Source organism: Rana temporaria, chromosome 9 (genome assembly GCF_905171775.1).
Source record: "Rana temporaria chromosome 9, aRanTem1.1, whole genome shotgun sequence".
Taxonomy (NCBI): Eukaryota; Metazoa; Chordata; class Amphibia; order Anura; family Ranidae; genus Rana; species Rana temporaria.
In genome coordinates, this window is record NC_053497.1 from 146,802,318 (window position 1) to 146,818,016 (window position 15,699).

At 42.2% G+C, this 15,699-nt stretch overlaps 1 protein-coding gene across 17 annotated transcripts in view; it reads right to left on the reverse strand.

The window, feature by feature from the left end:
* DNM1 (dynamin 1) overlaps window positions 1–15,699 on the reverse strand; it is a 226,670-nt gene that overhangs the window by 45,013 nt on the left and 165,958 nt on the right. For all 17 annotated transcript variants that reach the window (XM_040324788.1, XM_040324782.1, XM_040324796.1 and 14 more), the window contains 2 exons: window positions 7,737–7,846; window positions 420–531 (listed from right to left, as the gene is read on the reverse strand). In XM_040324788.1, coding sequence (XP_040180722.1) covers window positions 420–531; window positions 7,737–7,846 — 222 coding nt within the window. The remainder of the gene's footprint in view (window positions 1–419; window positions 532–7,736; window positions 7,847–15,699) is intronic.

Consider the following 15,699-nt stretch of genomic DNA (forward strand, 5'->3'; position numbering starts at 1 on the left):
TGAGGTATTTAGAGGCTTCAGTTTGCAATGACACTGACACAGGAGGAGCAGTTTTTTTTTTAATTTGTAGACTATGCTGGCAGTGCTGTCCCAGGAGACCGGGGGTCTGTGTACTGTGCAGGGGGGGGGGGGGGGTGTAATGTACAGAGGGTCTGTGTAATGTTCATGGGGCTGTGGAAAGTTTTTTCCTGAAACTCCCCTCTTAAAATTAGGGTGCTTTTTTATACGCTCCGGTGCGTGTTATACGCCAATAAATATTACTGGCTATTTACAGTCTTCAATAAAGGAAAGCTTTGCTTTGTATGTTTTGTATTGAGACAAAGTTGCTTTAAAGCAAAGTCCTTAGGACTTCAACTAAAGCAGCATGGAATTAAATATGTCACCAACCAGGTGGCCCTGTTATTTAGTCTGGTACATACCACAGCTCTCTCAGGATAGACACCAGCACGTAAGAAAGATGCCTTCCAACTGTCCACTTCTTCCTGAGTCTCGCAGGCCAGCTCCAACTGACGGTAATCCTTGTAAACATTCCTGGAAACAGCATAGACCACAAAGATCATCCTCTAGAAGTAGTAATACTGATTCTCATCTATTGACATATTGGATAGGGTGGGAGAAAGGTAAAAAAAAACCTCTCTCAGTTTTTTGTCTTGATACCTTACTGGGGAGATTTACCTTTACTTCCTGGAAAGGCAACAGGAAGTAAGAAGGAATTTTTTCAAAGTATGGGGATATTTATTCATAGACAGTTGTCACTAGAACAAGTGTTTCCTTTGAAAGATTTTCCCCTCAACCCTTTTTCTTGTTAAATTGTAAAGTTTTTGTATTTCCCTTCTCTCTCTGGCCCGCTGACAGTGGTCAGCAGAACGAATAAAGACAAAACAGAAGCACAACCAACAATAAAAAAACTGACAGAGGTCTTAAGCCTTCCTATTTTGTCCAAGACAAAAAACGATTTGACATGGTAAACCATGCATGAGACAGGACACCCACTAACAGTATAAGAAGATTTGTTCTGCTCTTTTATTCATCAAGGTAATAATTAAACAGTTTACAGGCTTTGTACAGCAAGTAGAGATTTACACATCCTAAAAAAAAGAAAAAACGGCTTATCTGAGCCACTAAACTAAACTCAGGGAGCCCACTGGTGATACAAGATTGTTCACTAGTACAATGTTGCACTGAAATGTTTAACTCGTACTTTGCACTTAACCGGCTTCTGTAGCTGATACTCGGTACGAACTGTTCGCTACCTCACGAGAGGACACATAACTGGTCAAACATTGTCAAATATGTTAAAGCGGGAGTTCACCCAATTCGTTTTTTTTTTCTCTTTTCCCCTTAGATTCCTGCTCGTTTTGTCTAGGGGAATCGGCTATTTGTTTTAAAATATGAGCCGTACTTACCGTTTTCGAGATGCATCTTCTCCGTCGCTTCCGGGTATGGGTCTTCGGGAGCGGGCGTTCCTTCTTGATTGACAGTCTTCCGAGAGGCTTCCGACGGTCGCATCCATCGCGTCACTAGTAGCCGAAAGAAGCCGAACGTCGGTGCGGCTCTATACTGCGCCTGCGCACCGACGTTCGGCTTCTTTCGGAAAATCGTGACGCGATGGATGCGACCGTCGGAAGCCTCTCGGAAGACTGTCAATCAAGAAGGAACGCCCAGTCCCGCAGCCCATACCCGGAAGACGCGGAGAAGATGCATCTCGTAAACGGTAAGTACAGGTCATATTTTAAAACAACTAGCCGATTCCCCTAGACAAAACGAGCAGGAATCCTAAGGGGAAAATGTGTTCTCTATGGGTGAACCTCCGCTTTAATGACCACTCCTCTAGATGTTGCTTTCGAGAATGGTCCTGCATGTATGTGTGTATTGAAAATTTTCTGAATAAAACTGTTATTGATAAAAAAATAAAAAATAAATAAACTCAGGGCAGTTCAGAACTAACAGAGTGGTCCTTAATAGGTTCACCAAAATTAGGCAGCACATGCAGGTTTTAGTATTCTTTCAGCACTTAATCGTTTCACCCAGCAGCAGGCACCCACAGCAGAGAGAGCCCTGAGCATCAGGCAGCAGCTCACATCTACCTGTGCACAGCTGATTAACAGTGAGGTATGGCTAACAGGAAATATGTAGACCTAGGACTAGAGGCTTTATGCTACCCAAAAACTCTACAAAGCTCTAGCACGCTGAACAAGACATGAAAAAAGGGCCAACACAAACCATCTAAAGCTTGCCATAAATATTAGAAGATAATTGAATCTAACAATTTGGAGATTTCTCTCAATCCAGCAGTAGGTATAAACAAAAATAGTTTTGAGTGGCATTCACATTTATGCTGAATAAGAGGGTTGAGAATTAGAGATTTTGAATTTCTTACATGGGTATGGAGGGAAAGAGTAGAACCCCTCCGACAACCCTAGATAAATCCAGGGGAATAGCAATCGGACAAGATTCTCAAACCTGTCCAAACAATGTAATGCCTGCAGAATCTGCTTCTGCCACCATAAAGCTGGATAGTTACCTCATTCGACATTTCCATGTGTATGGGCCCCATGCATGACTTCTGGCCAGCCAAAGTTTGAACAAGCAATAAATCAGTCAGGTCAGTATGCTGATCACTTTTGTTCCTCCCTGAAGTAGGCAATGGCACCAGTCTGAAATCTCTGTATATTGTGATCGTTCAGGTGCTTATCTAATAGTTTTTTGAAACTCTTGATGCTCCCTGCTGAAACCACCGCCTGTGGAAGTGAATTCCACATCCTTGCCACTCTTATAGTAATAAACCCTCTACACAGTCTAAGGTAAACCTCTTTTCTTTTAATCTTAATGAGTGGCCACGTATCCTATTAAACTCCCTTCCACGGAAAAGTTTTATCCCTATTGTGGGGTCACCAGTATGGTATTTGTAAATTGAAATCATATCCCCTCTCAAACATCTCTTCTCCAGAGAGAATAAGTGCTTGTAACCTTTCTTCGTAACTAATATCCTCCAGATCCTTTATTAGCTTTGTTGCTTCTCTGTACTCGCTCCATTTCCAGTACATCCTTTCTGAGGACTGGTGCCCAGAACTGGACAGCTTACTCCAGGTGTGGCCGGACCAGAGTCTTGTAGAGTGGGCAAATTATAATTTTATCTCTGGAGTTAATCCTCTTTTTAATGCAAGCCAATATTCTGTTTGCTTTGTTAGCAGCACCTTGCTGAGCCCATCATTAACTTTTCCATCCTTGATTCCCCCAGAGGTTCTCCCCCCCAGTGAGTAGATTGCATTCATATTTTTTCCACCCAAATGCATTATTTTAAATTTTTCCACATTAAACCTAATTTGCCATGTAGTTGCCCACCCCATTAATTTGTTCAGATCTTCTTGCAAGGCTTCCACATCTTGCGGAGAAGTTATTGCCCTGCTTAGCTTAGTATTGTCAACAAATACAGAGATTGAAGCGTTGACCCCATCCTTCAGGCGCTAAAAGATTGATTGGAAAATTCAAGTGACTAATGTGATTCACTCTGTCCTCCCTTTTATACTGTTTATATACTTAAAGAATTTCATGGGATTTTGTTTTGTTTTCCTCCGCTATGTGTCTTTGCTGTTCTATCATAGCCGCCCCAATTGCACCCTTACATTTCTTGTTGCATTCTTTGTAAAGTCTGAATACTGATAATGATCCCTCAGCCTTGTATTTTTTGAAGGCCTTCTCCTTTGCTTTTATATGCATTTTTACATTGGAGTTAAGCCATTCAGGACTTTTGTTCGCTCTTTTAAATGTATTTCTCAATGGGATGCACTGGCTTATTTAATATGCTCTTAAAGAAAACCCATCTCACCTCCATGTTCTTTCTTCCTAAGATTTTATCCCAATTTATATCTTCTCACAAGATTCATAGTTTAGGAACGTTTGCTCTTTTGAAATTCAATGTCTTTGTATTCCCCTTATGTTTCCTATTTGTGTAATTTATACTGAAGCTAATTGACCTGTGATCGCAGTTTCCTAAATTACCCCTTATTATTTCCACATCCGTGATTAGGTCTGTATTGTTGGTAACTAGTAGGTCTAGTAACGTTTTTTTTCTAGTTCATGGGTGCTCAACCTGTGGCTCTCCAGCTGTTGCGGAACTACAATTCCCATGAGGCATTGCAAGCCGCTGACAGGTACAAGCATGTCTCCCAAAGGCTGAGGCATTATGGGAATTGTAGTTTTGGAACAGCTGGAGAGCCACAGGTTGAGCACCCATGTTCTAGTTGCTGTATCTACCATCTGACCCATGAAATTGTCCTGCAAGACATTAAGGAACTGCCAAGCCTTATACGAATGCACGATTCCGCCCAGTCTATATCTGGATAATTAACCACTTAAGGACCGCCTCATGTACATATACGTCAGCAGAATGGCGCAGGCACATCAACGTATATATACGTCCTCTGCTTGACGTGGGTCGGGGGTCCGATCGGGACCCCCCCCCCGGTACATGCGGCGGTCCCCGTGGCTTCAGGAGCGATCCGGGACGACGGCGCGGCTATTCGTTTATAGCCGCTCCGTCGCGATCGCTCCCCGGAGCTGAAGAACGGGGAGAGCCGTGTGTAAACACGGCTTCCCCGTGCTTCACTGTGTCGGCGCATCGATCGCGTCATTCCCTTTATAGGGAAGACACGATCAATGACGTCATTCCTACAGCCACACCCCCCTACACTAGTAAACACATACACAGTGATCCCTAAATGTTACAGCGCCCCCTGTGTTTAACTCCCAAACTGCAACTGTCATTTTCACAATAAAGAATGCAATTTAAATGCATTTTTTGCTGTGAAAATGACAATTGTCCCAAAAATGTGTCAAAATTGTCCGAAGTGTCCGCCATAATGTCGCAGTCACGAAAAAAATCGCTGATCGCAGGCCATTAGTAGTAAAAAAAAAAAAAAAAAAAAACTATCCCCTATTTTGTAAACACTATAAATTTTGCGCAAACCAACCGATAAACGATTATTGCGATTTTTTTTACCAAAAATAGGTAGAAGAATACGTATCGGCCTAAACTGAGGAAAAAAAATGTTATATATGTTTTTGGGGGATATTTATTATAGCAAAAAGTAAAAAATATTGAATTTTTTTCAAAATTTTTCGCTCTATTTTTGTTTATAGCGCAAAAAATAAAAACCGCAGAGGTGATCAAATAGCTCTATTTGTGGGGAAAAAAAGACGCCAATTTTGTTTGGGAGCCACGTCGCACGACCACGCAATTGTCTGTTAAAGCGACGCAGTCCCGAACTGTAAAAACCCCTTGGGTCTTTAGGCAGCATTTTGGTCCGGGGCTTAAGTGGTTAAAATCCCCCACTATGATGACATTTGCCATCCTTTCTGCTAATAGAAGTTGTGATAGGAGGTGCGCCTCCCCCTCCTCCCTCAGGTTAGGGGGCCTATAGCATACTCCCAGTATTATTTTCCCCTTCATTCATTTGGAGCTCTACACATAAGGATTCCACCTCCTCCCTAGCTCCCTTAATGATGTCATCTCTCACATTCACTTGTACATTATTCTTGATGTACAGACATACCCCTCCCCCTTTTTTACCCTCTCTATCCCTGTGATAAAGGGAATACTCTTGAATGGTTGCCAGCCAATCAGAGCTGTTTAACCAAGTCTCTGAAATGTAAACAAAATCTAAATCCTCCTTGTACAACAGTATCTCTAGTTCTCCCATCTTGTCCGCCTTATCACTTCTAAGCTGATGAAACTCAGATATACATCCACACTAAACCGAAGTCTACTTTGGCTGCTTCTCTTCTAACTGTATTTGTGATATAAAAACTTGGATAGCCCACAATTTCCTTCTGTGACAAGATTGAAGTCATGCTTATTGGCACCCCCCCCCCCCCCCATTAATTATGTAAAGCCAGTCCTAATAGCTTACCTATAGATGGCACTGTACGTGAACTTTAGTCTAAAATCTAGGGGTGATATTTGATGCTAATTTAACCTTTGATCCACATGTACAAAATGTTGTTAGAACATCTTTTTTCCACTTGAGAAACATTGCTCCGCTGCATACTTTGCCACCATCAGCTGAAAAGCTGATCCATACATTTGTGTTCTCATGACTTGATTACTGCAATGCTCTACTCACTGGTGTAAATCCACTATTAATCAACTTCAATATGTTTAAAATTCTGCAGCCAGAATCCTGACTCAGTCTGGTGCAAATTATCATATTGCCCCTATCCTGGAGTCCCTGCACTGGTTTCCTGTCAGGTTTCGCATAGACTTTAAGATCCTCTTGCTCACATATTAGGCTCTTCATGGCTTGCCACCCCATTATCTCTCTGAACTTTCATCAACTTACCTTACCCTTGTACCTCTTCTCATTAAATTCTGGTCTTCTCTGTGTCACCTCCACTCACCTATACTCGATGGGAGACAGAGCCTTCTCCTGCTATTCTCCAAAACTTTGAAATTCACTTTCAAAGAAAATCAGTCATCTTCCCTAAACTCATTCAAATCAAATCTAAAATTGTTTTTACACAAGCTTTCACTTAATTGTTCATTTTTGCCCTTAAAGCGGGAGTTCACCCGAAAAATAATTTTTAACATTAGATTGAGGCTCATTTTGTCAAGGGGAATCGGGTGTTTTTTTTATAATCAAAGCAGTACTTACCGTTTTAGAGATAGATCTTCTCCGCCGCTTCCGGGTATGGTCTTCGGGACTGGGCGTTCCTATTTGATTGACAGGCTTCCGACGGTCGCATACATCGCGTCACGAGTAGCCGAAAGAAGCCGAACGTCGGTGTGGCTCTATACGGCGCCTGCGCACCGACGTTCGTCCACTTTCGGAAAATCGTGAAGCAATGTATGCGACCGTCGGAAGCCTGTCAATCAAATAGGAACGCCCAGTCCCGCAGCCCATACCCGGAAGCGGCAGAGAAGATCTATCTCTAAAACGGTAAGTACTTCTTTCATCAGGTGTGGGATCCCTGGATTCGATACCTCACTAATGATGCCAGTGTGTGTGGGACTTAGTTATAAGTTTCAGTTCTGTGGTTTGGAAATGCCGATCCGTGGCTCCCCCCCCCTCTCCCTTTTCTTTCCCCTTTTACCCTCTTTCTTTCCTTTCTATCCCATTCTCTCTTCTTGACTTCTCTGTCTCGGCTACCTTGTTATATCTTTATTGGTATGACCGGATTAAGCCCATGTAGGGTTTCCTAGGCTTTGATATCCTCTTTCCCGGCTTATCCACATTGTACGATCGTTGTCGGTCAATGATTCGAAGCTGAGGGAAATATTTGTTCATAGATAATCTATGCATTCTCTATTGGATTTTGTATTTGTTTTTTTTTTTTTGTTTTTTTTGTTTATCCTTTGATGTTCTCCTGGTATTCCAACTGGGAGCTTAGGGCATCGGATCCCTCGGTATTGGAATTCCATATGCTGTTATGACTGTACAATGACCAGATATGTTTCTTGAATGTCTATACCATTTTATCCTTTCTAATAAAAAACATTGAAACATAAAACGGTAAGTACTGCTTCGATTTAAAAAAAAAACCACCCGATTCCCCTTGACAAAATGAGCCTCAATCTAATGTTAAAAATTAAGTTTTTGGGTGAACCTCCACTTTAATGTTATCTGTGTATTTCTTGTGTTTTCATTGTAAAGCGCTTTGAGAAGCTACCTTTAAAGATGCTATATATAATAAAGTTTGTTATTAATTATTATTACATCTAGACAAAAAACACTCACCTTTGTTCAGTATTGAACAGGGCAAAAATGTGTTTGCTGGACATAAATCCCTTTTCAATATCTCTCAGTTTTAGATTATCCAGGGGCAGCATGTACTTTTTCTCTTTCTCCTGTAGAGGGCAAACGATGCATAACATTAGAAATAAGGCACAGTGCATGTATGGCAATGTCCGGGAATGCAAAATAGATAAACAAAAGCTTGCAATTCATTTACTTATATTGGCAATAGTAAAAATTTGCATTTTTTGGTATTAAAGGCCTACACCATCCAAAAGGGAATTATCATACACTGCTTTCTTGGAGACTCTAGTGGAGTTGTATCTTCTTTCTCTGCCACAAGGCCACAAACAATATGCTTCTCTCCAGCAGCTAATTTTTTGAACATCAGACAGAATCCATCAGGGGAGTTGGACATTATCTCTCGACTTTTTAATGTGCAGCCGAGAGCACTGGTAGATATAGAACCCCAATTTCAAAACAAACTTATTTTTTCTTTTTTTCTTAAAATGGCACATTTTATCAGTTTAAACATTTAATATTTTCTGTTTCAATATGTTTTAATAAGGTTTTGAGTAGAATACAGGAACATATGCAGCTGTTCATCACAGTCAGCATTTGAGAATAGGTTGTTAATAACAATGGTCCTGAATGGAGGTAATTGACAATCGAGAACCCTGCCCTGGATACAACACATTTGACCACAATTACATAGAAGTTACCGTATGTTATTGTCGTACTCAAAAGAAAAGGGAGAAAGCTAAACAGGTAAATGTAAGTATCCTTTCACCCCTGAGCAGGCTGAGGGGTCAGTAGTGACACTAAATATAGTTCAGTCAGCAACTTATAACAGACCTATCTATATACCAATCTATCAGATAATATTTGAAAATCATTGCATTCTGTTTTTATGTAGATTTTACACAGTGTCCCAACTATTTTGGCATTGGGGCTGTATTTCACAGCAGAAATCCCTCTGAGATTTGACTTACCAACAGCTAAGAAAAACAAAAGTACACATTGTGGATTGTGTTGGCCTATAAAGGGCATGTTACATAGTAAGTCTGGTTGAAAAAAGACACAATTTCATCCAGTTCAACCTTCTTTGTCTACCCCTTTGCACTATTTACAAAAAAAAAAAAAAAAAAGGTGGTCACATCTATACATATTGGGGTGCCTAGATTCAACTGAATCACCACCTGCTAGACCAGGGGTCCACAACCTTTTGAAGAGCGAGGGCCACAATGAGAGGAGCGGGTGGATGGCATGGTCGTGTCGGATCTGCGGCTCTGATACTTTTTAGTGGATTGTATTGGAGGTAGAACACAAGTCGGTTTATGTCTGCCACTACTTGGAGCTGAATGGAGGGTCCAATTGGTCGGACCAAGTCTGCTTTCACACTGATGCGCTGTGGTTTACCCGCACCACGGGTACAACGCAGTGTACCTTTGGCTTTCCTACACTTTGCAATAAAATTCTATTATATTCTGCAGGTTTGGTGCACTTCCAGAAAGCTCACCAAACTTGCAGGTAATAACAGAAGTCTATGGCTCAGTGCAGGTAAACTGCTTTGCACCTGCGGATCAGTTTGAAAGCAGCCCAGTAACCACTGCAGAACAGATATGCCCATATATACACTGTGATTTTAGTAATAAACTGGCCTTTAATAACAGTATTCTATTCCATTCCATCCCAGAGAAGGAGGTCGCGGGCCACATCAGAGGGCTCCCCGGACCACTGGTTGGGCACCCCGTGCTAGACTTTTGCCCTGCTTGTTTAAAGCGGAACTCCAGTAATTTTTTCATCTTTCCATCTATTAAATCTTCTGTCCTTGTCGTTTTAACTTTTGATAGTAAAACATTTTTTTTTTCTGCCAGTACCTCATACAGCTCACTTTTGTTTCTTGTCTGGTAAAAAGCCTAGGCTTACGACATCATGCACAGCTCTCTCTCACTCTTGTGAGAGATTTACAGGAAGGGAGGGGGGTGAGTCATACAAGGGCCAATGAGAGCTGCAGAGATGAAGGTCTGCCTCTCTGTGTCTGTAAATCCAGGAAGTGAACAGGCAGCAGCTTCAGCTGCCCACAGTTAAAAGGATTACAGCCAGACTCAGTGGAGGGAGATTTCTGCAGCATATTTGGCAAGTAGAGAATCACAGTATATATAAAGTAATATGCAAAGTGGTTGGAGAGAAGCTTCAAAATGGCAAAGATGTTTTTATTACAAATTATGTGAGCAGACTGCAGTTCCTTTTTAAAGTAACGGTAACTAGCAAGGTGAAGGGGAAAATGTCAACCAGGATTTTAGGCCAAATCCATATATGCAGCATGTCAAACATGTGCAGTGATAAGTGAATCATGGCCACGGTGATCCATTTTCTGTAAACTGGTCCTGCCTTTTCCTACTTGCAGTTTTTCTAAAGAAATCAGTCAGCAGTTCCTCTTTTTTTGCACTTTTTCTAAAGAAATTCAAACAAATCAAAGCAGTTGGAGTTTCAGATTCCAAAAACTGCCTGACTTTTTGCCTGTTTCTTTTTAAAGCTGAACTCCAGTCAAAAAAAATATTGTAATATATATTTTACAATAGCCGCAAAGCATATAAATACACTATCTGTGCATTAAATGACTTTGCAAACACAGATGTCACCTTGTTAAATTAGTGGTGACATCATCAGTATGCTACACATAGCCTGTGCAGAGAGCAGAACTGTGGGAGGTACACAGCATGCTTTACCCACTACAGGCTGCCAGCAGAAAACTACAGGAGGGGCGGATACAAGACCAGTCACCCTGCACAAGAAGCCACAGAAGCAGTGCTCAGTCTTTATTACAATAAACTTTTGCACAGAGGCAATGTTAAGCACTGGATTGATGCACAAATCTGGGAAAAATACACATACCTCTTGTATTTAGACAATATTTGTTTATTTTGGAGCTCAGCTTCAAAAGCACACTGTTCCCTTTTCTTAATGAGAAAAAGATTGGTCTTATCACACAAAGAAACTTGGAAAATCTCTGAGTCCTTCTGACATTTAGAAGTTGTTAATATTACTTCCACGGAAGCACTTCATCACCCAATTATCACACTGGGTGCTCATACTGGTGCTGAAACAAGGTATATATGCCTCGTCCGCTTTCTGGGAGTAACACTCCTTTCAAATATATACGCTTTTGCGGGCTGCGTTTGCTCAGGCAAACAAATGGGCTGCCCTGCCCAAGCAAGCATGGGTAAAAGCGCTGAAAGTAAACATTAAAAATATTTGAATTTTCTGTGCTTCTGCCTTCAGTTCTTTGGGTGGTGACAAGGTCTCTAAAGTGATTGTTATTTTATTTATTTTTAAAGGAGACTACAAACATGTTATACTTACCTCCTCTATACAGTTGGTTTTGCACAGAGCAGCCTGGATCCTCCCCTTCTCGGGTCCCTCTTTGCTGCTCCTGGCCCCTCCCTCCTGTCGAGTGCCCCCACAGTAAGCAGTTTGCAATGGGGGCACCCGAGCCGATTTACAGCTCTATGTGTCTATCCAGACACAGAGCCCCCACCCGTCCCCTGATTGGTTAACTGACTGATTGACAGCCGTGGGAGCCAATGGCTCCGCTGATGTGTATCAGCCAATATAGAGGAGAATCCCGGACGGCTAACACTCGTGGACATCGCTGGAGAGAGATGGGGCTAAAATAAGTAATTAGGGGTTGCTGGGGAGGCTGCTACACAGGTTTATTATCTTAATGCAAAGAATACACTAAGAAAAAACCTTCTGCCTTTACCACACCTTTAAAGCGGTAGTTCACCCCCCCCGACACATTTTACCATCGAGACAGGCATTGTAGCGCGAGCTACAGTATGCCTGTCCCGATTTTTTTAACCCCGGACTCACCTTGTAATCGGACATCGTAGATTTCGGCTCCCGCGGGGAATGGGCGTGCCTATGGAGAGGGAGGATGATTGACGGCCGGCCCTGGCACGTCACTCTCCCCGAAGACAGCCGGAGTAGGTCTCGGCTCTTCACGGCGCCTGCGCACAGGCTATGCGCACGCGTCGTGAAGACCAAGCCTATTTTGGCTATTTCCGGAGAAGCGTGACGCGCCAGAGCCGGCCGTCAATCATCCTCCGTCTCCATAGGCACGCCCATTCCCCGGTATCTTCGATGTACGACTACAAGGTGAGTACGGGGGTAAAAAATTTGGGACAGGCATACTGTAGCTCGCGCTACAATGCCTGATTTTAAGGTAAAAGAAAAAAAAAAATTTTTTTTTTCGTCGATAGGGTGAACCCCCGCTTTAAGCTCCATATTTTGTACTGTACTTAGAAAAGAAAAAACATTTTCGCATGAGAGTGAAATGTGATCTCACAATTTGCAGACACAGGGCTGTATGGAAAAAGGGCTGGACGGCTCTAACCCTACACATGTTTTCAATTAACATTAGTGGCACATGGCCAATTGGTGCTCTACCCTTCTGGAAGAATATACTGGATTACGGAGCTGCAGTTGATATTTTATTCAGCAATGGATTTTCACAATTTTTAATGTCAAAGGAAAATTATGCTTTTGCTGAAAAAAAACCCACAATATATATAATCCTACAAAAAAAAAAAACATTTTGAAACATATAATATCTCACAATAGTGAGTACACCCCTTATATTTTTGTAAATATTTTATTATATCTTTTCATGTGACAACACTGAAGAAATGACACGTTTCTACAATATAAAGTAGTGAGTGTACAGCTTGTATAACAGTGTAAATTTGCTGTCCCCACAAAATAACAACACACAGCCCTTAATGTCTAAACTGCTGGCAACAAAAGTGAGTACACCCTTAAGTGAAAATGTCACAATTGGGCCCAATTAGCCATTTCCCTCTCCAGTGTCATGTGACTCGTTAGTGTTATAAGGTCTCAGGTGTAAATGGGGAGCAGGTGTGTTAAATTTGGTGTTATCGCTCTCACTCTCTTGGTTACTGGAAGTTTAACTTGGCACCTCATGACAATAAACTCGCTAAGACCCCTTTCACACTGAGGAGTTTTTCAGGCGGTACAGCGCTAAAAATAGCGCTGCTATACCGCCTGAAAAACTCCTGCCCAGCAACCTCAATGTGTAAGCCGGATGGCTTTCACACTGAGGCGATGTGCTGGCAGGAGAGAAAAAAATCTCCTGTCAGCAGCATCTTTGGAGCGGTGAGAGGAGCGGCGTGTATACCGCTCCTTCACTGCTCCTTCCCATTTAAAACAATGGGAAACCGCGGCAATACCGCCCGCAATGCGCCTCTGCAGAGGCGCATTGCGGGCGGTATTAACCCTTTATGGGCCGTTAGTGGGGGTTAATACCGCCCCGCTTTCGGCCCAATCCGGCGGAAAATCCGACGGTATAGCGCTGCTATTTTTAGCGGCGCTACACTGCCACCACGGCTCCCGCCCCAGTGTGAAAGGGGCCTAAGGATCTGAAAAAAAGAATTGTTGCTCTACATAAAGATGGCCTAGGCTATAAGAAGCAGCACAGTGGCCAAGACCATACAGCGGTTTAACAGGACAGGTTCCATTCAAACATGCCTCGCCATGGTCGACCAAAGAAGTTGATCGAGCATTTTAATCCTTTTTCTGTGGTTCAATAAAATCTACACTTAGATGGTGGCACCCCGTCTATTTATTGTTTTACAGTTCACAGAGGTTATCCATTGTTCTGCTAGAAGAGCCGCTGCCATGTTTAATTTACATTTTTAGCTTGTTGAACCACCCTACTTTGCTTTGTGCCATCTTAACTGTTTGCCCTCTGGAGACATTTCCAGGTATATTTGTTTTCCAGGGATTGTCCCCAGCAAATGAGGGTGGAGTCAACCATAGCATACCCTGGCCATGTTATAAGTTCAAAGTGTAAAACTGTAAGCATGCCAGCAAGTGCTGTAGATAACCTTCCATCCTTGGTGAGATATTGTACATCTACAGGGATGCTGAGATGCAAGTTTTCTGTACTTTATTTTTCTGCAAATAAATTATTTTATGTCCTGACAAAAAAAAAAAGCTAGAGGAAATCCCACTTTACCACAAGGGAGAAATACTTTTGGTTAGTGTGTGTGAAGCAAAGGCTGCTCCAAGATCTTCTGTGTGCTTCCCCTTTTGCTTTGCATCTAAGCCCTTGCCAGTCAGAAAACAATGAAACTTGGAAATCCTGTATGAGAGATTTACACGGAATGAAAAAATAACCTTCAGGTTTATGGTTGTGAGGGTCCAGAGAGTGGAGGATTGGGATTTTTTTTTAAGGAAATGCCACATGAGAAAACCAGCTGTTACATCTGTGAGTAATTGTGGGCAAGGCAGTTACAGGAATATATAAATGTGTCAGCAGATTTCCAGCCTCTAGTTTAGAACTTCAGAGCTAATAGTTACACTAGAGGACTATGTGAAAACCTAAAAAGAGGAAAAATCACTAAAAATAAACACAAAGGGTATTGTAGCTCACAGTCACAGCTGGAACATAACATGTAGCTACAAATGGTAAGTGTTGCAATGTACTGCAGAGCTTACAATTAAAGCTGGGCTCCATTAAACAGCTAAATACACAATGAAATCCATATAAAAGGAGCTGTTTCACCTGCCAAAGGATTTGTATTTCTGTTCAGCCAGTCATTTACACCGTTCTGCTCCAAAGCACAGCCAAGCTTGGTGACCTCACGTTCCTCTAGCGCAGTTAAGCAACCAAGGTAGGTCACCTCCCTTCCTGTGACCACATAGTGAACAAGCAGAAAAAGACTGATGATGTCATCTCTCTGCTTTCGCCTTCTGTCAGTGTGGTCTTTGTCAGATTCGCCCCAGGACTTTCCCTTTCTCTCCTAGTCTACTACAACTCTAGAGTGCTACTGTGCAGGGCATTAAAAGAGGTTAAAAAAAAATTGAAATTAAGTCAAATTCAGGTACTTATATAAGTTTCTTTAACCACTTAAGGACCGCTTAACGCCGATATACGTCGGCAGAATGGCACGGCTGGGCACAATCGCGTACCTGTACGTGATTGTTAAATGCCCAGTCATGGGCGCACGCCCGCGACCCGGTCCGAAGCTCCGTGGCCGCGGGACCCGATCGATGCCGGAGTCCCGCGATCGGTCCCCGGAGCTGAATAACGGGGGGAGGTGTGTGTAAACACAACTTCCCTGTTCTTCGTTGTGGCGCTGTCATTTATCGTCTGTTCCCTGGTATAGGGAAAGGCGATCAATGACGTCACACGTCCAGCCCCGCCCCTTACAGTTAGAAACACATATGAGGTCACACTAAACCCCTTCAGCGCCCCCCAGTGGTTAACTCCCAAACTGCAATTGTCATTTTCACAGTAAACAATGCCTTTTTATAGAATTTTTTTGCTGTGAAAATGACAATGGTCCCAAAAATGTGTCAAAATTGTCCGATGTGTCCGCCATAATGTCGCAGTCACGAAAAAAATCGCTGATCGGCGCCATTAGTAGTAAAAAAAACAAAAATTTTTTATAAAAATGCAATAAAACTATCCACTATTTTGCAAACGCTATACATTTTGCGCAAACCAATCGCTAAACGCTTATTGCGATTTTTGTTTACCAAAAATAGGTAGAAGAATACGTATCGGCCTAAACTGAGGAATTTTTTTTTTTATATATGTGTTTATAGCGCAAAAAATAAAAACCGCAGAGGTGATCAAATACCACCAAAAGAAAGCACTATTTGTGGGAAAAAAAGGATGCCAATTTTGTTTGGGAGCCACGTCGCACGACCGCGCAATTGTCAGTTAAAGCGACGCAAAAAGGGACCTGGTCCTTTACCTGCATTTTGGTCCGGATCTTAAGTGGTTAAGTGCCTGCATTAATTGTTGCTCCCTTTTATAGCAGCTCAAATTTCATCTTTAATACCTGCATGCAATATAGAGGCATTTCTTAAGACCTAACCAACCTGCAACATCTTCAAGCCTATTCATGTGATTCCCTGTTCACACAATACAGTT